Source organism: Apus apus, chromosome 2 (assembly GCF_020740795.1).
Source record: "Apus apus isolate bApuApu2 chromosome 2, bApuApu2.pri.cur, whole genome shotgun sequence".
Taxonomy (NCBI): domain Eukaryota; kingdom Metazoa; phylum Chordata; class Aves; order Apodiformes; family Apodidae; genus Apus; species Apus apus.
The window spans coordinates 108671013-108698177 of record NC_067283.1 but is presented as its reverse complement, the minus strand read 5'-3'; the positions used below and the strand labels follow the sequence as shown (position 1 = coordinate 108698177).

General features: G+C 41.5%; 2 protein-coding genes across 3 annotated transcripts in view; both read right to left on the bottom strand.

Moving 5' to 3' along the window:
• The window catches only part of TTC39C (tetratricopeptide repeat domain 39C), a 37636-nt gene extending 31347 nt beyond the window's left edge, over positions 1–6289 (bottom strand). Inside the window, exon 1 of one of the 2 annotated variants that reach the window (XM_051611791.1) lies at positions 6096–6289. In XM_051611791.1, coding sequence (XP_051467751.1) covers positions 6096–6241 — 146 coding nt within the window. In that variant the 5' untranslated portion in view covers positions 6242–6289. The remainder of the gene's footprint in view (positions 1–6095) is intronic. The other variant, XM_051611792.1, reaches the window with a different exon arrangement.
• Positions 6290–23583: 17294 nt separating this feature from the next.
• LAMA3 (laminin subunit alpha 3) overlaps positions 23584–27165 on the bottom strand; it is a 73047-nt gene continuing 69465 nt past the window's right edge. Inside the window, exons 53-57 of the mRNA XM_051612137.1 lie at positions 26902–27061; positions 26641–26768; positions 25065–25158; positions 24604–24723; positions 23584–24432 (exon numbers count right to left, since the gene is read on the bottom strand). Of these exons, the coding sequence (XP_051468097.1) occupies positions 24287–24432; positions 24604–24723; positions 25065–25158; positions 26641–26768; positions 26902–27061 (648 nt within the window). The 3' untranslated portion in view covers positions 23584–24286. The remainder of the gene's footprint in view (positions 24433–24603; positions 24724–25064; positions 25159–26640; positions 26769–26901; positions 27062–27165) is intronic.

The following is a 27165-nucleotide window of genomic DNA, read 5'->3' as shown; positions in this document are numbered from 1 at the left end:
ATACAAACTAATGAGGCTGCACTTGAGAAAATACTAATAACAAGGCAACAGCCATAGAGATGCTGACAGGAGTTGCAGAACTGAATACAAATGAACACTAGGATACTGTGCTACCCAAGCTGTCTCTGCTACTTTGAAGAAATAACCTCCAACAAGTAAAGAAAAATCTCAAGACTTTTAACTAGCTCAACGATGAATAAAAATCCAGTACCCAGACATATTTTGTAAAATATGGAGTTGCTTGCAACTCACCTATCAAACTGGGACTCAGAACACACATTCATTGTAAGAAAATGTGTTATTAACACCATTTCTACGGGATACAGCAATAGTTTGTACGTATCAATAAAGCTGGTAGGTATAACTAAACTTAAGTCATAAGCTTAAAAGCACTGAAGTAGACCTCTCTTCCATGTATATAAGCTGGGGTCATATGAGACGTTGCTTCTCCCAATAAACCCTAATTAATTTCATAGCATATCTTTAAGATAATGATGCACTTTTATATGAAAGGTGTTTGCCATGCCCCATTCTCACATGTGATGAGAAACACTGAGGAGTTTAAAGCCTTGGTTTCATAAGGCTGAGATAATACAGCCCAAATTTACCATAAAAAATAAATCAGAACTGAAGCACACCGAAAGAAAAATCCATTACTTGTCACTATTTTATTTTTTCTACATCCATTTCCATAGTAGTAAATCACATCCAAATACATCAGCTTCTAAAGCTACTACGGCCTAGCTCAGGCTTAAATTTAAGTAATGTAATTAATCTGCCAACATTTCCTCTCCACTTTTCTATGCAATGTTACTTTAAGCACAGTCCACTAAGAATTCCAGTCATCATGTCCATAGCAATGCTCAAGTTAAAACAAGCTGTTTTCCTCCAAAGTAGGTGAGTAAAGCACAATGAAAACTTAAGAATGGATGTTAGTTCACAAATACAGAAGCAGCAATCCAACATTTTAAAACAGGCAGAAATATGTATAACCTCTATATACATGTAAAGAATTTACTGCAAAACCATGCAAATCCTTTGGTCATTATTTCATCACAGGCTATTCTAGAATATATTCTAAAAAAAATATTTGTGAGACTACAAACATAAGACAGGTAAGTCTATATAAGTACACACCTCATCCAATAATGGTATGTGAAATAGCTAAGGCAACGTGTTACGATAGCATTACAGTGCTAAGACACACTGTGAACTGCAAATGTCAGATATAGGTTTAGTTTATGTTTTATAATCAGCCCAATTTTATTTTAATGGCTAACCGAGCTCTTACTATACAATTCTATTTTCACTAGAAATACACAACCTAAAGAGAAATTCAGGAATATAAAATGAGTAATTCTGTGGCCCTGTCCCATCCCATTTTTACCTGATTTGTTTTGTCCTTACACAAATTAACAGGGGACTGTTTTGCTCTAACTTCAGGCTGTTAAGTTTAGATGCATAAGAATATCAAAATAATGTGAATTATGAGAAGCATTTAAAATTGCACCTTTGCTTTGAAAAGTAGCTACAAAGCTGACAGACAAGTTAGTTGTGACATAACTGATTTGTACTATATGTCCAGCTGCACACTCTTGATCCGTAAGAATTATGGACTTTGGAAAAATCTTTTTACACTGTAGGTTCAACTAAACTGACTTTCCAGGACAAACTATAGCAACGTAATTGATATAATATAAATTCATAGAATCTCTGAGCTCCTGAAGTATATTAAAACAAAAATATATCCTCCCCGCCACAATAGCTTGAAATAATTTACTAGAAATAGTAGATCAAAGAATGGGTACACTACCAAGAGTGAAGTCTTTACAATAGCTGTATCTTTCACAAAGTTACTTTCTTCAGTTTTAAAGTAAGATCTGCTTACTAGCACACCCCTTCTGCAATCTCCAACAAACTTTTAACTTCTGAGATATCAACTCAGATTTTTGTTAAGTTTTCTGTCATCTTCCCATGGATTTCTAGCCATCAGATTTTGCTCCATATACCAAATGGCTTTCTCAACCTCTTCCTGACCTTTTTACCACTTCTTTTGGAGACATCTGTCATGAAGGCCACAGAACTAAATGTCACATTCAACATGATCATCTCTACATACACTGGTCTTGAAGATTTAAACTACAGCTAAAATGTTTCTGACCTATCCACATAACTGCCAAGCTAATGCCACTTTTATGTGCATCACTATTACCATAATGTGCTCTGCCTAGCCTTGAAGAACGAAATCTTACCACACTAAGGTATCCATTTATTACACATTTAGAATATTGCTGCTAAAAATAACCTCCCTTGGACATAACCCTCTTTTCTATACATCCATCAGGCAGCTGCTTGTCTGCCTATCACTAAAATAATCAAAAGCAGACAGGGTTGCTACCAGGGTTCTGATGACTTATTCTTACACTGCCAATCAAGATGCCATCATCCTTCCTTCAAATGACTTACATGAGTTCCCACCCTGATGTCCTTATCTTTAGAGAAGACACCAAAACATCTAATTTTTGTTCTCAAGGTTCCTTTGCTGTGCTCCATAAACAAGAATTTCAACAGCAGTTCAAAAGCCCAAACAAGGTCTACAATCTACCTCCTGATCAATGCTGGTTTATTGTCACCTTATCTTAACCGGTATTTAGGCCAAAAGTATTCTGAGCCACAGGCTTAATTTTCAATTGGTAATATTAGGTTCAAACACCTACCCACAATGGAATTTCTGGTCCATTACTGAAATTTGCATGTCTATTAATACATATACTGCAACATGTCATTCTCAGAAGAAAGAGTCATTCATGCAGGAAGTCAAACGTTTCCCTGGTAGGAGACAGCAGATTGCTGGATTTCTTGTAAGATAATATCCCTGATCTTATGCTGTATGTTGCAAGTTCAACACTCCCCTAAGCAGTGCCTGGATTCCATTTGACAGTCTTCTCTCCCCTTAGCTGAAGGAAGTTTTAAAATAATTTCTGAATTGCAAACACTTTTAAAAAGTGAAGAATCAGAAAAAAAAAAAAGAATTTTAAAAAGTATTTTGACAGTTGTTTCTTAAGTGTTTAGGAAACCACGAAGCCAGAAGGGTAAAAGAACACTCCAATTCCACGTTTCCTTCTAGTGTCAGGGTGGGTCACCAAAATGACACAATTCCACGGGCTGGCTGCAGGCTTCATCTCTAATGTCTATGCCCTTGGTTAACCTCCACATCTCTCACAGCTTTCACAGGTACTCAAAGTCTTACACTGCTTTACCGTGACAGCCAATGCAGTTCCAACTACATGTTGCATCTGATACACAAGGGACACTTTCTCCAGGTTCTAAGTAGATACGTATGAACTAAAAACCAAAAGACAAACCATTATGCTTCCACGCCTAACACAGAAACATTGGTTTTATAGTCAACTACTTCAAAGTACCACTACTCTTGAAAGGCAAGATTATACTGCTACAATCATATGTATGAAACACAGCTGAATTTCTACCCTGGTTTCCTCCAGGACTGCTTTATGAACTGGTTTCAAATACAACTGATTTTGGGCTCACCAACCACCTTTCTGGAAGACGCAAAAATGCAAAATAGCAAAGAAATAGATCAGCCTGCTTTGGAATGACAGCTGTCCTTAGGCTCATTGAGGTTGTCTACTGTCCCACGAAGATAGCAGCACTGATTTGAATTAATATTTCACAAGATCCTTCAGGTGGCAAATGAAGAAAAAAAAAAAAAAGTAATAATAATAGAAAGCAGAAGCAAAACCAGTCGTTTCTAAGAAACAGTTTTAACTAGTTTAAATTATTTGGTTAATGAAACTGAAGTTTTGCTGAATTATTGAGTCAAAGTCCTTGTCTTGTAGGTTCTTAAACAGTTTTCATGCGGAAAAAAAAAACCAAAATTATATTCCTCTCTACTTCCAGGTTTCATCTGATAACTGTTAAGCTTCTGAAAAAGCGCTAAACTACCTGTGTAGGCAGTAGACTAGAATTAACTTTCCATAAGAAATTTAACTTCAAAAAGCTGCACTTCATCAGACACCTTTGAGCTCCAATGCTGCAAATTACAAACCTCCATATCAAGAGCTGCTCCTTCAGCCCACCAGTCCCAATTAGGATGGGTTCTATTGCATAATTTTGAGCATCCAACAACAAAAATTACACGCATTTAGGCTGTATGCAAAAAATATATAACAGCATTATTTAAGTCCTTGTAGAGCGAACACATCCAAGACAAGTCTAGAACCAAAAACTGCTGAGAAATGAAGTATACCTCATTACATGTATCTCCAAAATCTGAATGTATAGGAAGTTGAGAATACTTTGCTGTATCTTCTCTCCTACTTCTAATGAAAAGTTTCAGCATACAGCTAACCTGCAATTCAATAAAGGTCTCGAAGCATGAGGAACCCTGCTACCAATTTCAGGATGAGGTAGACAGGGCTGGAGATTTTTCGCAGTAATTTAGAAACTAAGGTAGCGATTATCAATACACGAATCATAAAGACACTTCATATAACAAAGGAATTCCTATTTACTCCTTGCAAGTAGTGTTTAAAGACCAAGATAAAACCATACACTGAACTTAAAGGCACCTCTTGATAAGTATCAAATAAAGAAAAGCCCATACCTAGGAAAATTATAAATAAGTTTCTGCATTTAAGAAATCCTTACTAATAAACTTACTAGATAACCAAGGGAACAACTTGCAGAAGAGATAATTTTTCACCCTTTCATGGGAAGATTAAACTGCATTCTGAAAACTGGAATCTTAACAATCCTACTCCCTACCATAACTATCCAATACAAGAAGCATCACAGACTTCCTAGACTGCTTCCAGACTCACACTAACACAAAGCAATGGCACAACTCAACAAAAAAAATGGAGCAGAGGAAACCTCATCACCATACTCCTTATTTGGTACCTTAAAAAAAACACAGAACACAAAACCAAACAACAAAACCTTACTGGTTCCTTAGATACCCAGAAAAACTGACAACTCCAACAGACTCAAGAAATAAGTAACTCACATGGTGCAACTTGACACCAACGTGATCCACGTTATGCACGCGAGGAATATGGAACTGGGACCTTACTTGTCAACTGCAATATTCCAATTAGTTCTACACAACGACAACAGTGTCCCACATGTACCACGGCAATACATACTAAAGAGAGAATGACACGTTTAATAGCAGACTGTGGCAACTACAGAGAGAAATTCCACGATGACTGAGTTTTCTTCGTTTCTCTCAGTGCCTGCACTCTACCTCCAAACATCGTTTCTGTAAATAAGACTTAAATACATAAGTACACCATCACTGCGAAGAGCTACTTTAAGTCAATTAAAGTCTTTTCTAACCATACAGACCAACAGCAGTATAGTCCATATTAATTATTCAGAACGTATGCGCAACTACAGCAGCTGAAGCTGGCAGGGAACGCGCGAGTCCTCAGACAAAAAGGACAGGTATAAGCAATCTTTTCCTTCACACCGAGTTTCTCAGCTGTGCCAATGCCATTCCTACCGGATGATTACTTAACGCGCAAACCCCAGACACGATGTTTGCCGGGATTATGAAGGTAATCCTGCAGCCTGAAGATAATCACAGCGGCACCCGAAGACCTTTTGTTGGTGCCCGCTCCGCCGGCTGACACCGGCACCAGACCATACACAAGCACCCAGGAGACCCCTCCCGGCCTCTGTCTTTACCCCGGGCACATCAGGGAAACGCTGCCAACGCTACCAAGGGGCCCGCCGACCCCCGCCCAGCCCTTCCCCACCCTTCTGCCGCGGCAGCACGCCGGCCCCCCGCGCCCCTCCGCCGCCAGGGCCCACCACGCGTGCCCGCTCCCCGAGGCGGCAACCGGGGGCCGCCGACCCTTCTCCGCTCCGAGGAGACGGGCAGGGCGAGGCTGCCGGCGGCAAGCCCCTCCGCCGCGGGGAAACGCGGGGCCCTCCGCGGCTCTCGGCCCCGCCGGAGGCGGGCGGGCAGCGCCGGCCGGGGGAGGCCGCGCAGGTGGGTGACGGGGACAGGTGCGCGGCGGCCGGGCTGGGGGGAGCCGCCCGGGGAGCGGAGGGGCGGCCGGGGCTACCTGTATTTCTTGAAGAGCTGGTCGGACTCGCGGAAGCCGTTGTTCAGCAGCATGTTGATGCCGGCCAGCGCCAGCTCCGCGTCCTCTGCGGGCAGCGCCGCTTCCCCGTCCTCCCGCCGCGGCGCCGGCTGCTCCGAGCCGGCCATGGCGATGAGCAGGCAGCGGGACCCAGCCGGCTCTCCCCCACCTCCCTCCCTACCTACCTCCCCACCCGCCGCCCCTATCTTCGGGCAGCTCGGCGCTGTCTCGGCGGCCCAGAGGACAGAGCCGGCTGCTCCCGCCAGCGGGCCGCGCTCCCTGCTCCGCACCGCTCCGCACCGCTCCGCACCGCCTGCCCGCGCTGCGGCGCCGCCGCCTCCCGCCCGCCCGCCCGCAAGCCTCCACAGCCGGCGGCTCCCGCCTCCCGCCCGCCCGCAAGCCTCCACAGCCGGCGGCTCCCGCCTCCCGCAAGCCCCCCAAGGCAGCCGCAGCCGCAGCTCCCGCCTCCCGCCCGCCCGCAAGCCTCCCCAGGCGGCCGCGGCTCCCGCCCGGCTGCCCAGCGCGCAGGCGCCCGGAGGCCGCGCAGGCGCGGGGCGGTAGCGCAGCCGCGGGGCCGGGGGCGCGTTCCCTGCCTGCCCTGCCCGCCCTGCGCTTCGCCGCTGCCGGGCATCGCCTGTCCCGGGAGCGCGGTGCCCCCGGCTGCAGGGGAGGCTCGGCGGGAGGGCGCTGGCGCCCCTGCCTGGGAGGGCGTTTGTGTTTCGTCCCCCGGTCGGGTGTCCTTCCCCGCGGGGTTGCGGCCTTCGCTGCCCCCCGACGTCTGGCCGCGCTGGAGCTCTGCCCGCAGCTCTCCCGCGGGGGCTTCTTGCCAGACCCTCTGTGAATTCAGTGATGAGTTCCTCCGCTAATAATGCAGCTTTTCCTATTCAGGGAACTGTTGTTGTGGGTTTGGTTTGGGGTTTGTTTGTTTGTTTGTTTGTTTGTTTAAGTGATTCTAATGACCGCGGTCACTAGCGCAGAGGCTGGAGTTGCTCGTTTGTACAGTGGTGGCTTTGTGATCTCCCCAGGGCAAAAGCTGTACGGGTTCTAGGAATTCACTCCCTAACTTTGCAACCTGCCGGCATTAGCGGCGATGTGAAGTTGCTCATGAAGCTGGCGTCAGCAATCAGTGTTCTGCAAGTTTGGTTCGGACTCCAGCTCGCCCGGCAGTTACTTCCAAGCACAGGATGGGTGAAAAAGTAGGCTTGCCTAAGTGTGTCCGTTCCAACTCAAAATGGCCAGGTACCTGGACTCGGAAAATGCTCCCATGTTGTTGTTACCCTTCTTTGCAGGAATGGGGCTTTCTTTGCTGACCTTAAATTGAGGTGAAGACAAAGGCTCTTACCTACAACCTGGTCTTGCTTCCTGTCACGTAGGGCCATGCTACAGCTGCCTTTGTGACAATTTAAGGGTCAGACTTCTCCTTCCCTCTTGCTAACATACAAAAGAATGAGACCACATCTGCTTTTAGTAGCAACCCCTCCTCCCTGTCAAGACAAACACCTGTCTTCCTGTGAATCGAGCAGCAGTATTTCTGTACCTGTCTTGTGGGAATTGCTACCACCACCTCAGGAAATACTACTCTCTACCAAGAGAGACAACAGCCTTTGAAAGGCAAGGATTGTCTAATGCCGGGAGGCTTCTGAAATTTGACAGGTGTGAATCGGGCCCTTTGGCTGATTCCCATCCCCTTGATTTTACTCTTACTGAGCAGAGCTGGATACTCAGAGGGATGTCTAAATGTGCCTTCTGTTACAATGCACATATCCAAATCTACACAGCCTAGAAATCCCAAAGGGCTTGTAGGAAGTCAGCACAGAGTGAATAGGGAATGACATGTTCTCCCATCTATTTGCAGGTTATTTGTGAAATACGGACTCCAGAAATTCAAGCAGCCTCACTAAAAGGAAGTTGCAGATTGCAGTTTTTATGCTCCATCTCAGGTGTGTGCAGGACACTGCAATCCAGATGAAAAAAATTTACTGCTGTTAAGGTTGTCTCCCATGCCGGATTCTGTGGGCAAGAATTCATGGTGGAGTGGTTTATAATACCCTTTCCCTTAGTCATATGTAATCGATCGAATCAAGAAGCAATGAAGCTGCTTATGGATTCTCTGAGAACATGGCACAGAGAAGGATAACTCCTACCTCCAGGCACTGTTTCTGAGAAACATCAAAGAGCCAAGTCCTTTGTGAAACACTTCAGCTGTTTCTCTAAAGTTAGACTCCTATTTCCTAGCCCCCGTGTTTAAATAAAGGTGTAGCACTGCTGTGTGCTCTCTGCAGGTTTTTGGCCCCATGCACAAGGGTTTAGAATACTTTTAAGGTCTTCTTTCTAGCACCCAGTTACTCCAGATGTTGCTCAGGACTGGCACTGATGATCTGTTTTCTGTAACAAATGGTTTTATAATGACCTGGTAGCTAGCTATTAATTTTGAAACTCAAGATGTGAGTAGCTAAATCAACCCTCCAGAAATATGGCTATAAATCTACAAAATAAACCTGACAGAATAAAACTGCATTTCAGCTGTGCAAGCAGAGAAGTAAGGTGTTTGAACACCAGTAGTGAAGCAGTATGACATCTGCAGTTTGACTTCCAGCAGCTGAGCAGCAACCGTTTCATAGTGCCTGTGGTGTTGTCAGCTGCACTGGAACCATATTTTGCTGCAGAAGTGGAAATCAGAAGGGCAGTTACTCTCACTGCATGCCCGGGAGTGGTAGATTGGGTCTTGTGATGGGTTACAGTTAGTCTGATTCACACAAAGGATGTGGTACTGCTGATTCAGCCTGCTAAAAGTGGGCAGGGGAGTGAGGAAACCACAGTGAACCGAGCTACACGAATGACTTGTACTTGCTAATCAAAGCTTGTCTTTACTTCCTAGTCTACCAACACTAAATGTCCGTCTTCTGATTTGGTTATTGTTTGGTTTGTTGGTTTTTTTTTAATTCTTGGTAGGATATGATCATCAGCACAATAGGCACTCATCAGCCAACAATACCATCAGAGGGCCAGTTGGTGGCCAGCTTTCCCCTTGCCTCACAGCTGGCTGCAGTGCAGCATGGAATAACCCACGCTACTGTGGCCTATGTTCTCTCTCTCTTATGGAAACAGGTTGATGCAACTGTTCTGTAGTTAGTCAAGAACAATGCAGTTAGTGACGGTGAACAAGAATTGCACTTTTAATAAAGTAACTGGCCTAAATTCCAAGACCTTTATTCTGGTTTCAGAGGAGTCGTTAGACAGACAAAAGGCAAAGTGGCTAGAATATTCACACCCTGTAAGAGATACAGAATTGGGGTGGTGTTATAGCCCCTTTTCGGGCCACTGCTGCTGTAGTTCAAGATAGCTTTTACCTTTGAATACTCAATTGCTCTTCCCTTTCACAAGCTTTCTAAGTTTCTGCCCTGTTTTGGTGCATCTGACAAGCAAGTCGTTGTCTCCACATACAAGCCTGAGTCAAAAAATGTTTTTTCTTGGTGTTTGTCCTCTGTAAGTCTAATTGGAATTTAGCCCTGCTATGAACTCCATGAGCTACAGAGAATGGCAAAATTTTAAGTAGCAGGGAATACCCTATCGCAGAAAAGCATACTGATTTATCTAAAGCATCAGAGAGAAAAGAGTTAAAAACACGGACAGACCTATATTCGTATTTTCTTTAATATAATTTTCATTTTCTGTAAATTAGGTCCCACTTGTCGCCGGCCCCTTCTCCACTGTGTCTGGGTGAGGAAATCTATACCCTTCCTTCTGTCTTGGAGTGCCCTAAATCTGATTTTGCTGGGTTTCTTTTTACCTATCTTGTTCCAAAACTCTACCTCTGTCCACAAACACCTCAGTAAGTCTGATACAACTTACATTTTTTAAGATGGAGATGACATTTCAGCAGTGCATCTAGAATATTTGATCATCAGCAACTAAGTTAGAGTCACTGCTCGTTTAAGTAGAGAGAAGTAAAATCCTCCAGAATGGAATTAACTTTTTTCCTCTGTGTTGCAGAAATTGTGACTGTGTATGTATAGGAAGTGTTGAAAATACTAATTAAACTCATAAAGACAACTCCCACACGTCTTCAGTCTCAGACACAAACCTGCAAAATCCACTCCTGTAATTTTGAATGCCATATTAGGATCTGCTATTCTAGTTAAATATCAGGTGTGGTCCCACTGTTGGTTATGAAGGGGTCTTAGAATCCAGAGTGTCGCTGTCTTTTCCACACCAGCTGTCAGAGGGGTCCTGTGTGTGTCGGTGACTGCCAGTAATGGCTAGTGAATATATAAATGTGTGTATCTTCCCATTTTTGTAATAGGTTGTATTTGGTAAGAAAAAAGTCATTAAGTTCACAAGTATATCTCTAAGGAGATGTACTTCTCTTGGGCTTTCTGCCTCATGCTGTACCTCTGCGTTTTGCAGCAATGAAGGTGCCTGCCTATTGTGTCTTATCACTTAAATATTTATGAGTGGTGAGCTCTACATCTGTTATCATGCTGCATTTTCCATACAGTGCAGCAACTAAGCAATACTACAAAGCTGAGCTCATCTTCAGAGCTGGCTCTTCACATTTTCCTGTTAATATGCATTGTCATTTTAAGGGCTAAACACTGCCTAAGGACACAAACATGAAATGACTATTGAAATGTCTTGTCTGCTCTGTCAATAGATGAGGAGTGTGCATACATATCCTGGTAAAACAAAATAGGCTCAATGGGCTTCTTCATCCAAGGTATTCCAAGGATACTACTGAAATTGAGTCTTTCCCCTCATTAAAGAGCATTACAGTAATAAAAATTAGAAGAATAACCTCTGTTTTTTGCAGTGGGCTGAACTCTGGAATCAACTGCTCCCTCTTCTCACAAGCTTTCTGTTTTCCCTGACGATTTTTCTGAGGAAGCCTTTTGTGTATGGAGCGATATCAGATGGAAGGTGACTAATCTCTCCATCTCTGTCAGTCAGAGCAGGTATATTTCTGGAAAATCAAAAAGGAAAGTGAAAGATGAGACAAGGCAAGTTAGGAGCAATTTCTCTCTTTTTTTTTTCTTTTTTTTTCTTTTTTTCATGTTTTGATTATAATGTTTATTTTTATCCCCACTTCTTGTTGCTCCGGACCCAAAATGTAATCAGTCATACAATGGGATAAATTCATGTGTAGTCACACAGAGTTACTTTTACTGAAGCATTTGAAGGTGTATAATTTTTTTTGCTATGTAAAGGATGCTAAATAACAGAGCTTTTTGGTGTTGAGATTTTTTTTCCCAGAATGTGCTAATGGCCAAACATATGCACACAGTTCCGGAGGAAACAAAGGAATATACAAGCATAAAATACTAACAGCTGCTCTGTTCAGGCAGCAGCCACATGCTGGCCTGTTTTATGAAAATTAATTGGAAAAACTTCCACACAACATAATCATCCTACTTGAATTTTTAAAAGCCAATTTAAGGTGTTTTACTTTCAGAGGAATGACTTCCTACGGAGTTCAGATCTAAAAATACCTGCTCTGTATTGCCAGAGAGCATGAACGGTAAAGCCCAAAGTGATTATCAGAATTCCAGAACTTCTTGCCCAGTCCTTTCTGGGGACTCAAAACAAATTAATCCTTGTCTAAATGTCCCTAAAATCTCTTCAGTATGGAGACTCTGCAAACAAATTTTCCCTCTTCTTGCTCCAGTGACCAATGAAAACCATTGATTACATCTTTGTTACAGAAGCAGGGGGGCAATAGCAAATCAAACAGGTGAGCCTAATGGTCTTGAGTATGGAGAGGGAGGTGATCTGCTGGTCTGCTTTGGAAGGTCCCTCCAATTTTCCCACAGTTTTCTTTGTGCATTAAGCCATTTCACAGACTAGATGCATTTGTGATGGATTTTTCTCTACATATTCTTCTTTATACAAGTATATGTAGCTAACTATATGTATAGCATTCAACAACAAATTATTTGCCCAGTTACTGAGAATCTGCCTTTGTACTCTCAGGCTTATGATGAAAAATGAGTAGTCAGCAAGGCCATAGATAACCTGTGGCAAACATATCAGCCTTAATAAAACCCCTTTTTGTTAGTGCTCCTCCCCAGCCCTTGTAATTTAAAATAACCAAAAATCCTTGTAGGATGTATTTTAAAATTTTTGGAATGTAATAAACATAATGCCTTGCTAAGGCTTGTTCTCCTTTTACTAGTTTAGCAGTAACTCTTTTCTCACAGGTGTCCAGCAGCATGATGCATAATGGGATTTGAAATAAGATTATTTAAAGATTACTTGTCAGCAACATTTGTACTTTCCTACTTCTGTTTCGGACTTATTCCTCAGTCCTTCAGTACAGAAATAGAATGGCCTGTATCGGGCTACAGAGGTTTTATTTTGACATCATGTTAGACGTCAAGTTTGTTTTTCAGTTTGAAATCTGCACTTCTTATCCCCCCTTTTTTCCTACCCTGAGAGTAGGGGGTATTTTTTTTTTAATTCTAGGGACAAAAAAGTCAGTAAGCCTCACTGATGACAGCTTTTTGTGACACAAGACACAAGTTCATGTAGATTATCCAGGAAATCACCTAGAGGAGACAGGGCAAGGCTGTGTGACCCAGCTTTACGCTCTTCTCTTTGAGAGATATTCACAACTGCAGTGACCAGTAGTGGAGGTACACAGAAAGGAAGGCGTGAAAAAAAGACCTGGTGGGCTTATGGTTGGGTACTGAAGGCAGCCAAGAGCTCAGCTGGAGAGGCAGAGGGAAGCTGTGAGGCAGCCATGGCAAAGTGGTGAATCTCCCTTTCCTGGTATTAGTAAAACTGCAAACAACAGATTCTTGTGCAGATGCCCCTTGTGTCCTACTTTCACATTTTCTTGTTGCTATAGGCTTGTTGATGGGAGTACCACTTCAAGGTCTAAGAAAGCATCACCACTTGATAGTCACTTGTCAGGTCTATATGAGGAAACTTCGCCTTATCTGTGTCATTCAGCAAGCCACTTGAATTCTCCATGCATTGGGTCTCTTACCTGTTGATGGGGTTGTAATGCACAAGCATTTTGTGCATTGGCATTGGTGGCTACGCTACCAAGGCATTCAGTAGCCTATGACTGCCTCAAACGAAAGCATCTTGACTTTCTCTAACTGGAATAGACCACACAGAAGATGTTCATTTGAGCATCTCTGTCAGCAGTGTATATGCCTACAAAGATGGTGAGCTGCTTCTCTTGCGTATACACTGTCTTAGCTTTGTCCCTAATTATTTCAGTTCCTTATGTTTTGGGAGTTTAATCATGTCTTCTGGAACATAGTGCTCTGTTCTTTACCAATCTTTTCTCTGAGGCTTGCACACATAGACACGGCAACTGGCTTTTAAAAGAAGCAGGATGATCTGCAGCGTGTATCATAAGACAGAAAAGAGCCTAAAAAACATATTGAGAGACAGATGCTACCCCAGATATAAAAGTTTTTATTTCTGGATACCATCTTTTCATCTGTGAATATTGTGATTTGGTCTGAACACTCTTGCTGCTCACTCAGGAGAATAACTGGTTGTACAATTTAATTTAATGTTTAATTTGTGAGAAAAATAATAATGTCCATTTGTATAAAGTGAAGGGATTATCTTCTATTAAATGTGTATTCAGGCAGCATGTAGATTTAGATACACTCAGGTTACAGCATTATCTAGACAACTGGACAGAGCTGCATGCTTATATCATCTTGATCTTATTCTTCTTTGCTTTAATGTTCTGTAGTCATAAACATTAGTTTATGTGAATGGAACATTCTTCACTTTTTGATTTGTAAAACCATAAAACAGACATAAAATGTATACACTTGTCATTTGGTGAGGTGATTTTCTGTATCCAACATACAATTTAAAAGACAATTTAAGAGACTGGAAGCTGATACTTGAGCAGCTAGATCTTGAGTTTACTGTTCCATAATGAAATTAAACAAAACCAGGGATGTATGTGTTATCTCCTGGTACTCAATGTAATAAGCAGCATGCACCTGACTGAGGTTCCTGTTCTCTAAAATAAGAAGTAATTTGTCTTTACCATTAGGTTTCCCATTCCTTAACTTACTTCTGGAAGCTTAGGCCATTTAGTTGACATGTGTACTCTGGCTAAATTGGTTTATAACATGCTTCTAGTTGGGCACTTGTCAGTCAAGGTATGTGAATTGGGAAACACTCTTGAGGGTTAAAGATTCCTCTGAGCAGTGATTACCAGAGTTAGTTCCCACTATGGGAAGTGACAGTGTTTGCTCTGCAAGTGAAACGCTGCATTGCAGATAAAAGAAGATGGCAAAGTCAAGATTCTGTGTGCATGTAATGCTAACCACAGGAGGGACTTAAAAATCTTGAAACGCAACAAGATTTTTATTGAAGCGACAGCAGATTAACCAATTTAATAACCCTCCTCTTTTTTTAAAGAGTATTTGCATTCTGAAAGCAACCTGGCCCTTCAAAGGCACAGTGCCTTTTAAAACCACATATTGGGTGACTTATTCTGCACTGACTCACTATTCATTGTTCTACCAACAGCAGTTTCTGAGGCTGAGAGCTACATACCCGGAAAGCACCGCAAATTGAGTTGTGTAATTTCAGCCATTATGAATTACGCACGGCAATAACCAGGATAATACAGTGAGAAAAGCTCTGCTTTTACTGCAGGCCATTTTTTTCAGAGTTCCTCTACCAGACACAGCACAAGGAGAAATAATATTTTCTTTTTACAGTGCACTTTCCCAGTTTTCATTCCATTAGAATTTGTCTCAAATGCTTTTTTCTACTGCAATTCATCCAGCAAGCATTCCACTCTTTTTCCTTCCATTCCTTTAATTTTAATAGCTCTTACCTACTTTTAGAGTGGGTTTAAGTACACAAGTACACATAAATGCACTTTCTATCATACTTCTCTTTATTTTATGTGTCTTCCACTTGGGATTCAGCCTACATTTTTCTTCTTAGGTTCTCAAGTTTATACAAAGCACCAAAAAATAGTTTGTATACAGTAGTTTAATTGGTGTGAGATAGAAACGAAAAAGAAATACATGAGCCCACCAATGTGTTCAGCTCATCCTAAAAGGGATGAGTTCAATAGAGACTTCTTCCAGTGGTAGCACCAGGACACTGAAAAAAATAAGAAGGTGGCAAATCTAGTGGTAGATCCAATTGTTGTCTTATCATCATGAGTCACAGAATCATCAAGGTTGGAAAAGACTTTCAAGATCAAGTCCAACCATCTGCTCTACAAGCCCTAACCACTAAGCCATCTCCTGAAACACCACGTCTACCCATTTTTTTAACACCTCCAGGGACAGTGCCTCCATCACCTCCTGGGCAGCTTGTTCCAATGCCTCACCACTTTTTCTGTTAAGATATTTTTCCTGATACCCAATCTGAACCTCCTCTGGCACAACTTGACCCTATTTCCTCTTCTTCTATCGCTAGTCACTAGGGAGAAGAGCCCAACACCCACCTCACTACAACCTCCTTTCAGGTGCTTGTAAAGAGCCACAAGGTCTCCCCAGTTTTTATACTCCTGAAGCTGTGAGATGAGATACTCTTCCACAAATGCTATGAGTTTTACTGAAGTCAGGTAGGTGTTACATATGAAGTACCAGTGCTACTGGCCAGTTTCATATGCCTACAAGTCTGTCTAGCCATTCTGTTTGCTAAAAACCAAGAAGATCCACCTATTTTTTGACTTTCTGTGGGTCCCAAATGAAAAATAGATATAGAATAGAATAGAATAATAGAAAAAGGCTTAACATTTTTGTCTGGATTTGGTGTTGGAATTCGCTTCCGTGTGCACCGCTATGCCTGAAATGCAGATGCATGTGACAGTGTTACAATGCTTGTTCATGTCAGCCAGGGTTGTTTTGTGCATTGCTGTTAAAGGACATTCCCTAGTGAAGCACTGGAGACTCTATTTTACCTACAGGAAAAGCAAACTTTTGTTTTCAAACAGGTCTCTGGGCCTTAATAGTTTTCTGAAAGCTGCAGTTATATTTTCAAATGAGCACTTGATGCAAATGCTTTCTGCAATTTGTGTGAATTTATGATAGCTGGGAATGCCTACCTACTATGAACACACACAGGTAAATCCAGTTGAACTGTTGCAAAAAGATACCCAAGAACGTTATGCTGAACAAGCACAGGAATTCTCCAGCAGACATCATTATGTAGTATGTATTAGACTCCTACCTCAACAAAAGCCTTGATCAAGCAGCTCAGTTATACAATGAGCAAATGCAAAGGGCCACATGGAATAATCAGTCTTGTCCAGGACATTGCATTGAATCTAATCCCTGCTCAAGGCACAGTGGTCTCTTTGATCATACTCCAGCCCCTTCTCTGACTTGCACCTGCTCTGGCTGAAGGCAACCCTATCACTGCACTCCATTACATTAAAAGATATGATGACAGAGGCTAAAATTTAGGGATATGCAACATAGCCTTTGGTTTTCACCAAACTAGAAATTCATTGAGCTTTGTAAATTACTCTAAAATGTGACTCTTGGTTGCAGCCTTGAGCAACTTGTATTCTACTTGTCTAGAAAATGTTACTCTACTACAGGAGAAATGAGGACACCTATCTTAGGTGACAAAATGCTACCTATGGCTTCATTAGCAGGGGACTTGCTACAACTGAAAAGAGAGGCATAGGATGTATCTATTGACCTGACATAAGATTTTATAATGTGCCCTTCATAGTCCTCAGGTGGAAACCATAGGGAAAATTTAAACTTCTTCATAGCTGCAGGGAGTAGAGAAGCCAGTATTTGCCTTGGGTAGCTGCAGGAAGGCACAGGTTAGTCATAGAAAATACCAGCAGTCAGAAACAACTCTCCAGAGCTCAGTACCTCAGATCTGAGAGGAGGAATGAAGAACACAACCTGCTTATAGCGCCAGCTAAGCTGGGATGCAAACACGGGTATCTGGATTTGGGTCACTTGCATAATGTCTTATGCAGAAAGCAGTTTCTAGCAGAAATTGATATATCAGGGGAAATTCATCCTAGTAAAATTATACTGAAGGGTTTAATCTCAGCTGTACAACTGTCTTCACAAATAAAAAGGAGGCCAGTGCTCAGTGCCTCTCAGAGATGCATGCGTGAGGGCCCTCTGAGGGAACAGAAGGGGTGTGGAAAGCTATCTCATGACTAATTGCTGTTTGCAGCTGCAGATAGGCACGTGCTTAATTATCTGCTATATGCATGCAAATAGGGTTTGCTGTCACTAGAGTCCAGATGTTCCCTTCCATTATGCTAAGTACAACAAACAAAAGAAAAAGGGTCAGACAGCAAAATAAAAGGGGCCACGAGTGGCAGCTTCCTGCAGTTTTCCTTCCCATCATATGCTAGGCCTGGCCTGCCATTTTTCTGAACTCCCCAACACAGACAGAGATTTGTGAGTTTGTAGGCTGAGCATTTGATCAGAGAGGAGGTGAAGCCTGAGAAAAACTCTCCCCCCAGAAGGGCAATGCCTGGGAAGGGGCGAGTGCAGGCACCCTGCCCAGCAGCAGGCAGAGGCCCGGCTGCAAAGGGGCTGTGGCATCTGGAATGCCAGGCAGGCAGGGGCTGCCCAGGAGTGTAGCACTGGCTCTTGGGATGGAAGGGGTTGAGCTCCTTGACGCCACCACGGAGCCTCAAATCATTCAGCCAGGCTCACAGTCATCACAGTTTCTAACTAGCTTCTCTCCTGCAGACATTTCCCTTGGCAGGGGTAAACCCTCTGTGAGACATCTTCAGGCTTACTTTCCTTACGTACCTTTCCTTCTTCAACTATGAAGTCTTTCTCTTTCTACCCATCCGCTAGGCTCACATGTGTTCTTTAAGTCATTTTTTGTATTGAGCTCCCCCTCCCCCCAGTATTTTTCTCATAAAAAGTGAAACATTCTGTAATTCTTTGTAACAAAGTGCTTTTCATAAGAACTATACATTGGGCTCCCAGCATTTAAAAACAAGAGGCTACGTAAACAAGACTAGATCCATTTCTTCTATGAGCCCAGGAACAACAGAGCTTTGCTGATTTCTACTGATCATGCACCTGGCCTTTATTCTCTTTGATGGCATTCACTGTCTCTTTGGCAGATTTAACCTATTAATTCCATTTTAATTAAATAGCAATGATGGTCATTAGTGTGTGGTGTCTGTTTAAAATTAAATTTGAGTGTATACGTCATGTTGAATCTTTTCATCTTTTGTGATAAATGCAATATACATGGGCTCAATAGTCATGTGTCCTCTTAAGTGGCTCAGCAGTGGGAACATTTCCTTCCTTTAACACTGCAATATCAAGTTAAAAGAATCTAACTACATAACTTATCTGTTCAAAGTTTAGTCTTACCCTTCTGCACGCAGAGCTAGCAAATCTCCCAGAAGGGTTTGATTTTTCTTTAAGCCTGGTAAAGGCATAATGGGGTAAGTGCAGTTACTTCTGATTTCAAGCAGCATGGGAAAGGGCTGCTTCCAGGTGAGCTCTGAGGGCATTCAGGCTGGCTGGCTCATGGATGGTGGTCTGAGACCACCCCCCAGCACTGACTTCACCACCAACACTTGTCAGGCAGAACAGTTTATCTGCACGGTCTCCTTGCTTCCACCCCTATTGCTGATACAAATACTGTTTACATTTGTGTAAAGTTTCCATTTATGGATATTTGCATTAAAAGGGTCATCTCATGAGTTCTAGAGATGATGGCCTGCCCTTTATTACATTAAAGATTCAACCTGCGATAGCAATTGCCTATAAACCTTGGTAACATCTTAGAATACCTTTTTAATAAACCATATGCAAGACTTTCTGTATGTTGTAATAAGGTGCGTGAGCCAAAGACACGTGAAGTATGTAGGTCCTTCCACCAAGCCGCTGAACTTTGGATCATGCCTACGTGTTCTCTTGGAGAGCTGCCCAGAGCACCTTAAGCTTCTTTACTACTTAGGTTAGTGTCCCCAGAGGTATGTTATTACCTTTGATTTAACTGCATAGAGCAAAGGGAAAGTTAGAACTCTATTACCAATTTGACACTTTGTTCTCAGGAAAATTTTATTAGTTTAAACCCTTGCCTTAGCCAGAGGAATCAGCATCCAAGTGTATTACTGACTGACTATGGTTGTAGCACCAGACAGTAATTCTTATCAGAAAGTCATCAGAAGGATATCAAATTAAGATTTATAGCAGGTGCTGTTACCTAACAATATAAATCTTCTATTAAGTAATATCTTATGCTAATCGATCTCAGCTCATTATCAATACTGGAAGAGCTGGACACAGAGGCATTTATTTCTGTATCCTTTAAAATTATTTTATTCATTGTGTCCTCAGGCTTCAAAAACCAAATCTCAACAGTTCTTTCTGGATTGAAATTACAACAGTATTCTTCCATATTAATTTATAAATTACTGGCATTCCTATGAATGTAAATATTCATTATTACCAGTACATAGTCCCCCTGTGACAGGAATCTTAGGCATAGGCTCCTGGACAACAGAGAAAGCTGTTGCTGTTCCCAAATACAACTCAGCAGAGACAAAAGATCACAGTGCCAACTGTGTGTCTTTTTATTCTGTGTAATAAAGCAGCAGTGCTCAATCTGTATCAACGAGCAGGTGACATCTTAACAAAGAAACAGTGTCTCATGGAATATTTCACATACACGTCACATTCAGAACAACCTGTAGAAAACACAGTAATTGGCTGAGGTGCAAAGTCATGATAGGAGTGTGTTTCAAAGAAATCTTACATATATTTGGAATGCTGTCCACTACAAACCAGGAGACATCGTATGACATGAATAATGGGCCACATTTTGGTTTCATTGCCGTAAGAGGATCTCCAAAACTGACAGAGAGAACACAAGGACTCATTGGTTATTTTGCTCGCATTCTTTATACTCAGAGGATCCTTCATTGCAGCTCTGGCAGTGACCAGCCTCTTGCAGTTCTGAGAAGTGTGGGACTACTGCACAAAGGAGGGTTATGCTTATGCCTTGCAGTCTTAATGCCTTCAGTGAAGCTAAAGCATTCTGTTATGGCACTATCCCCTTTCACATAAAGCAGTTCTTTTGCCAAGGACATCCATTTACTGTATTTTTAGAAAAGACAGACAGATTTACAGAAGACTGGACCATTATGCCCTAAATTTCCTTGTATCATTAGAGAAAGATGCAGAAAGGTTGTGTGTTTTTTTTTTTAAATGAGGAAACCACAAAGAGAATGGTAAGAGGCAAAAAGCATGGCAAGGGTTCATTACAAAGCCATAATGCTTTTATAACATTTTCAGTAAGGCTGCATTTTCCAGGCTATTTTATGAGAGGCAGAAAGGAAGCAGAGGAATCCAAAACAGGCCAAACTACTAACAGGAAGGAGAGCTAAAATGAAACGGCTCACAGGTAATTCCAAAGAAGTGATTAAAAAAACTGAAGAAAGTTAACTCACCTCGTTAATTTTGCTGCTGACAGAGTGGAAGGTCAGTGGTTCTGTGTTTTACATGAAAGCTCCACAGTAACTGAAGCACAGACCTTTAAGCTCGGATATGGGAAGACCATGAAGAAGTTTTACTTGGAAGCTTTAGTTATTAGAAACTGAAGTTATAGTATCATTTATATGCACGGAAAAGTGTTTCCCTTGTATATATGTGCTTTTTCCTACAGTGAATGTGTATTTCCTTCTACAACACCCTGTGATCCATCTAATTTTATTTGCTTGCAGTTCTTAGTGCTGGGCTTCCTAACTGTCTTTCAGCTCCCATCAATCTACCTCTGTTTTGTAGTTATAATAAAAGGGAGCTCCCGGACCTTGCTGTCATCCACCTCAGATGACATGATCCTATTAAATGTAATCCAAATTAACTGGAGAAGAACCCTTTGCCCTTGATACTTATATGGACAAGAGAGGGATTTGGCGCTAGCAATACCTATGCGTTTTAGTCTGGAGAGGAAATAATCTGCTCTCCTAATGTAATTGATTTGGAATTCAGATGAGCTATTACGCCAATCTAAGCGCACTGTTAAAGAGTGTGGGTTTTAAGCCATGCGTTCTCAGTGCATTGAACATTAAGTTTGATCCTTTTTCATTAAGCTTTCCAAAACTTCCTTCTGAAGCTTGAAGAGGGAGCAAAATCTTGCCAGTAGACATTAATATATACATTTCTTTGGTTGTTACTTACAATTTAAGATGAATGAAGAAAAATGCAAGCTGTGATACCTCTGCACCCTTGAACACACAACGAGTAATAAGCAGGCTCAGAAAGGTAGACTGGAGTTGAGTTTTTTACCATTGAAAGTATTAGTGTTACTTAAGGCTTGAATAGCAAGTAGTAAAGATTACTGAAGACTGAAAAATTACAGGGAAGGCCCCTCCTGCGGAAGTTATTTACTTATACTCTGACATGGCAATTGATAGGCTTGGGGGTCCACCTGAAATGCTATAGCCAAAGGAGATAAATAATCCATGGAAGTTGCTGTCAAATGCCAACACTCAGACAATGAAAGCCTAGGAAATACTAGTTACAACAGTAAAAAACAAACAAACCATGACAAGGTATGTACCCACAGATCACATTTCTCTTTTTTCTCATATAATTTCATTTTACTACATGATTTATTCATGGCTGGTTTACTACAAAATGTATTGGGGGAATTGTTTACTTTGACTCTAACAAAGATCTTCCCTGGTGAACCTGACGGGAAGGAATCTTTATAGTTGAAATTATGTCTGCCATTCAGGACTTGAAATGCTTGAAAATTCATGCTCCTGTTTTCCAGATGATGTTTTCCCTCCTGAGAAAATTCAGAATATTCTAAGCACAAAACAGACAATGCATGAAATACAGTTCAATGTCTGTGTGGAATTCTTAAATAATAAGAATTTTTCATCAGACTAGTCAACACAAGACAAACTTCTTCCCTCATGTAAAGAATATCCACTGGCTCTTCAGGATCAAAAAGCTTTTTACTAAGTGTTCATCAGCCTGGTATAGCTTTATCTATGCTAAAGTACAAAACATGAAACTGTAAGTGGCTTTTATTGACTACCCCAGCAAAGTGGGATGGCCTGACTCTATGGAAGCAACACTACTGAAGTAACTGGGGGGAAAAAACCAACAACCAAGAGACCTCCCTACTTTTTTTTTTTTTTTAATGCATGAGTATTGTACTGGCATTGATACCTACTAATCATTATAACTTACATTTACTCACGTCTTTATACATTTTTAATTTCTTCATGTCAGCATTAAAACTACTTCTGATAAAATAAAACTGAAATCCAGGACTGGCTTCAGGTTGTGCTGGAAAAACCTTTGCCACATTTACTTTTTCTGAGAGGTGAAGGCTTTTTTGTGATGAGGGAAAATTGCTTCAGAGAGCAATCTGGTGGGCATGAGATTTGAAATGTTACTAAAGAATTGCTTGATAAAAGTTTAATTCTTCTTCATTTCTCCTTGTGGAAATTTTTACTGCTAACTACAATCAACTGAATATTTCAACAGTTTTGGTCACCTGAGTATTTGACAATCATCTACTTCAAAGGCAGGGGGCTTTATGCAAAGGAAAGATTCAGTTGTTGCTATCTAAAAGTTTATTTCCAAACCCCACCATCTCCAGAACAATGGCTGTTTCTGTCCCATGTGGCAGGTAGCCATACAGGAGAAGTTGTTTCTGCAGAGCATCTCCAAAGAGGGGGCTTTGCCATTGCATGCTTTTGCTCCTTCAGAACCTCAACCCCAGCTTATGCTTTCACTGCACTGCATTTGCTCCAAAACTAGCTCTGCAGCTAAGAAACCTCTGCATGGACACAGATTTTCCTGTAGTACAGTTGCTACCAAAAAGAAAAAGCAACACAGGATTTGATGTGAACAGCTTTCTGACACTTCTGCCACTCTGAAAAGCTGCAAAAATATGATAAGGAATTAATGACAGAAGCCATCAGGAATATTGGTCTGGCACCTTCTTTTAATCCAGCTACCACCTCATTCCAAACACACAAAGGACACACTGCTGCAAGAGCAAGAAGAAAGTGGAAGATGTGACCTCCAAAAAGGAGGGTTTGCCTGCTTCCTCATCTACTCCTGCCTAGAAATTGTTTCAATTTTGCAACAGATGGTTGGCATCAGGGAATTGAAAATAAAAAAAGTAACTACCAAAAAGCTTCTGAATGACAGCAGAAGAAGCAGCCATGTTCAGTCCAGCCCTGTATTCAGGAGAACAGAACAAACTGGGGACTCTGCCCTCCACCAAGGGTCATCATCAGGTACAAAGTAAAGAACTGAAAGTCAAATAAAACAGTTCTGCTGGTTTAGTCCTGCAACTCATGCAACATAACTGTAGCAGGTGCAACTTCTGTTCCTAATACAGCTTGTCTTCATTTCATCAGGGGGAAAAAAAAAAAAAAAAAGTGCCTAAGGAGAAGACTTCCCAGCTGTGAAGATTACAAGAAAAATTACTCTCTTTCTGAGGTTTTCATATAACCAAATTCTAAGAAACAGAGGTGATGGACTCCCACTTTTTCAGCAAATCAGCTTCTTAAAGCTACAGAAATATTTGCCTAAACAGGCAGGATTTAGCAGCCTGTAAAAAGCACAAAAGAAGAAACACTTAGTTAAAATAACCAAACAAGAAAATGGGTGGTTTTAAGGACATACTGCATTTATTTGGCCCCAGAATTCCTAGCATTGTAACAAACTCCCAGAGTTTCACTCCTTAAAGTGCTTCAAACTCCATTTATATTATTATTATTTATTATTATTACTTTTAACACTAATGTACATTTCTGTTTAAACATCAATCCAAAGAGATTTATAGTTTTATACAACTCATTATATTAGTGGATCAAATTTGCTCTCAGGATGACCAGCATTAAGGCAAATTTTCAAAATTGAGACACTGGAGTACTCAGGTTTATGCTGTTGTGTGTGAGAGCAGAATTTGGCCCAGGAGGGTATATACAATTGTATTTCCTGCATGTATTTCAAAAGGCACAACAGATTACTTTGGAAATCAGTAACATTTAACAGGGAGTTTATCAAAGCAAACACTTTTAATTTGCTTTGGTGCAGCTGACATCCATTTGCTCACCAGCTGCTCTGAATAACCAGCCTGATGACAGTGACATGGTGATCAGCAGAAGGGAAACCCACACTGCATGAATTCACACAGTACTTCAGCAGACCCAGTGTGGTCTATGTACAAGTGCCCTAACAGCAAAGTTACTTCGCCGGGCACCCGTGCAAACTCACTACACCATGAACCTCTGAAATTCTTCTGGTGGAGACATGTTTGTCATTGATATTAATATTCCGAAGACAGCCATAAAATGGGTCTTTAACTGGAAGCCACAGCGTGTCCAAGTTTGCTACAAAAAAAGGTAGAAAGATCAAGTTAATAAAATGAGAGTGATTTTAAAGAACATTCATTGCCGCAAAGACTAGGAATATTATATGACTACATGCGTGAATGGGCCCTTTGTATCTGAAAGGGAAAAAAGCCAGTAGACACATGAAAAAATAAAAAGCAGGAATATTACCTGGAATTTTGCCGAAGTAGAGTGGCTGCTGAACGTGTCTAGGAGAAGAGAGTGGAAGTCCACTGGTATAGTTACTCTGTGTGCCCACCTCTAGCTGCACCGTGTTCTTCCTCTGAGAGACTGCAAAGAAGCAGGTAAATGAGCACTCTTTCTCAACCCTATTAAAGAATCAACTAGATATGGCACAATTTTTAAGTAGCATCTGTCTTGAAATTTAACTCAGAGGAAAACTAGATTTTATTTTAATTCAAAGTCAGATTGACACATCTAGGTGCTCTGGGGCTAAACACAGCCCAAAAAACCCATCTCATGTAAAGCCTTGAATTAACACAAGACACTCACACTGTTCTGAAGAGTATTCTCAGAATAAACAGAAGTTAAATGATTAAAGTCTGGAGCTGCCATGCTCTGTGCCCACTGTCCTTTCAAAGTTTCAGAAGAACTAGAATGATACAATGTACCTGCAATTGTGTGCCACTGTCCATTAGACAGAGGCTGCTTAGGTGTCATTGATGTCTGGAATTCTCCAGCACCACTATTTCCAGCAGCAATGACCTGTAAAATAATGTTTTCTTTTGAGTTACCATGGCAGAGGAAAGACCAAAGAGAAAAATACAGGACTTTAAGTAAATTACTGAACTTATGATAACTGGGTTTCACCTGGTTTTGAGAACCACAGTCACTGTACACATTTTTCAGAAATTATCCTCCAAAAGGAATGTCTATTTCCCTAAGAGATTCCCAGGAGAGAATATTTGTCAATTTTTACAAGTATAAATACTTTTGCGTCTCCTCCTCAATCTTATAAAATTATGTTAATTCTGTTGACACATAATCTGAGACACGGTCTTTCCTGGTAGGCTTTCCTTTCCTTTCCCAAAGCACTCATCTTCACACCTGGCATCTCCTGAGAGAATCTCTGTAATGTATTTCTCTGGCCTTTCACACACTTCTGGACTACTTGCAGCTCACCCACAAACCTCGCAGCCTGACTATTTACAATGACATTTTAAACAAACACCTGCTTGTGCTTCTTCACATCTTGCTTCTCATTCCTTGTGAGTGCATTATTTTTTTTCCACATCTTCCTTTCAAACTCTTTTGATGTGATAGTTACAACAAACTTGGTAATGTACAGGTGACTGATATGCTGAGTCCACTTCCTATTAGACTGATGGATGTCGTCCCATTGACCTTCTATTCCTTCCTGTTGTATCCTATCCACATTGATAGCCAGCATGAATCTAAGTTACTGCTGAAAAAAGTGGCCAGTCTTGCCCTTAGAGTCTCCTGCTTCAATGTTGATGCCCCTTCTTCCATGTCTTGAACCAGATCAGTGATCTGGGGGAAACTAACTGATGACTGAATGATAAATAATAAAAATAAGTTCCCTAATCTGGGAAGAGAAAAGCTGAGCTTTCTGAGGCTAGGTAGACTCATACTGGTTTAAACCATGCCATGAGATAGCAGGTCCTATAGAGCACTGACATCAATTTGATGTCTCTCCAGCAGCAACCAAAACTCACATTCTAAAGCCTTAAGAAACCTTAAGAAAAAGCAACGGTGATAATAAAACCACCATGACACACCCATCAACTAGAGGAGAAGATGCCAACACAAAGCAAGACTGCTCAGGTTCTAGAACAGATGTGGCTATGGAGCTGCATCAGTACAGCTACGTGATGACTAACATATGAATGGGAATAAGCCACAGAGTTCTGTAGCCTCTGGCCAAAACCCCAGTGGGTTTTTGCAAGACTCAGAAGCCTGAGAAAGTTAAGACCGTGCCTTAATGCTGACCACTGTGAAGAAAGCATGTGCAAACTGATGTGCACACAGTAGAAGCTGCTAATGTAGGCCCAGAGACAGGTTGAATGCTTAATTCTCCATGTGACGGTTTTGAACAACCGTGAGGAGGTTGCTTAAGGTTCTACCTATGGATAAATGCTGTAACACCTAAGTCCAGAGATCAAGGTCAGAATTCCACCTGCTGAATGAGTGCAATACAGCTGAAATGGAAACACAGCCTGTACTTACTTTTCCTCCTTTCATGTAAACAGTCAAGTAATTGTCTTGCTTGCTTCCAGCATGAAGGAGCACACCTGTTGAAGTCCTTGGTCGAATGGTAAATACAATCCTGAAGTCCAAGCCCATCAGCAAATTACCTGTGGAAATGTAAACAGTGGGTAGAGGAATGATCATAGGAGGAGGTAATTAAAAAAACATGTAAAAAATAAATTAAAAAATCCTCAAACATACACACTTAAGACATAATCCCATTATCTCTGCACAGCTTACCAATGGTGATATATCCTCCTTCATTAAAGAAAGAAATCCCCGTGTCCACGGGAACATCCAGACATGGAAGTATGCCATTTTCTTCCTGAGGAGCATTCATGATTTTTCCATTCATCTTAAAATTCCTCAGGCAACCCTTGAAACTGTTCATTGGTATATTCTGAAAGTATATTTCAAAACATGAACAGAAAAGCATGATGGCAATTTTTTTTTAGTAAGAATACCCATTAGTTCTTTTGTACTGGTAGACTGTAAAAAGCCAGT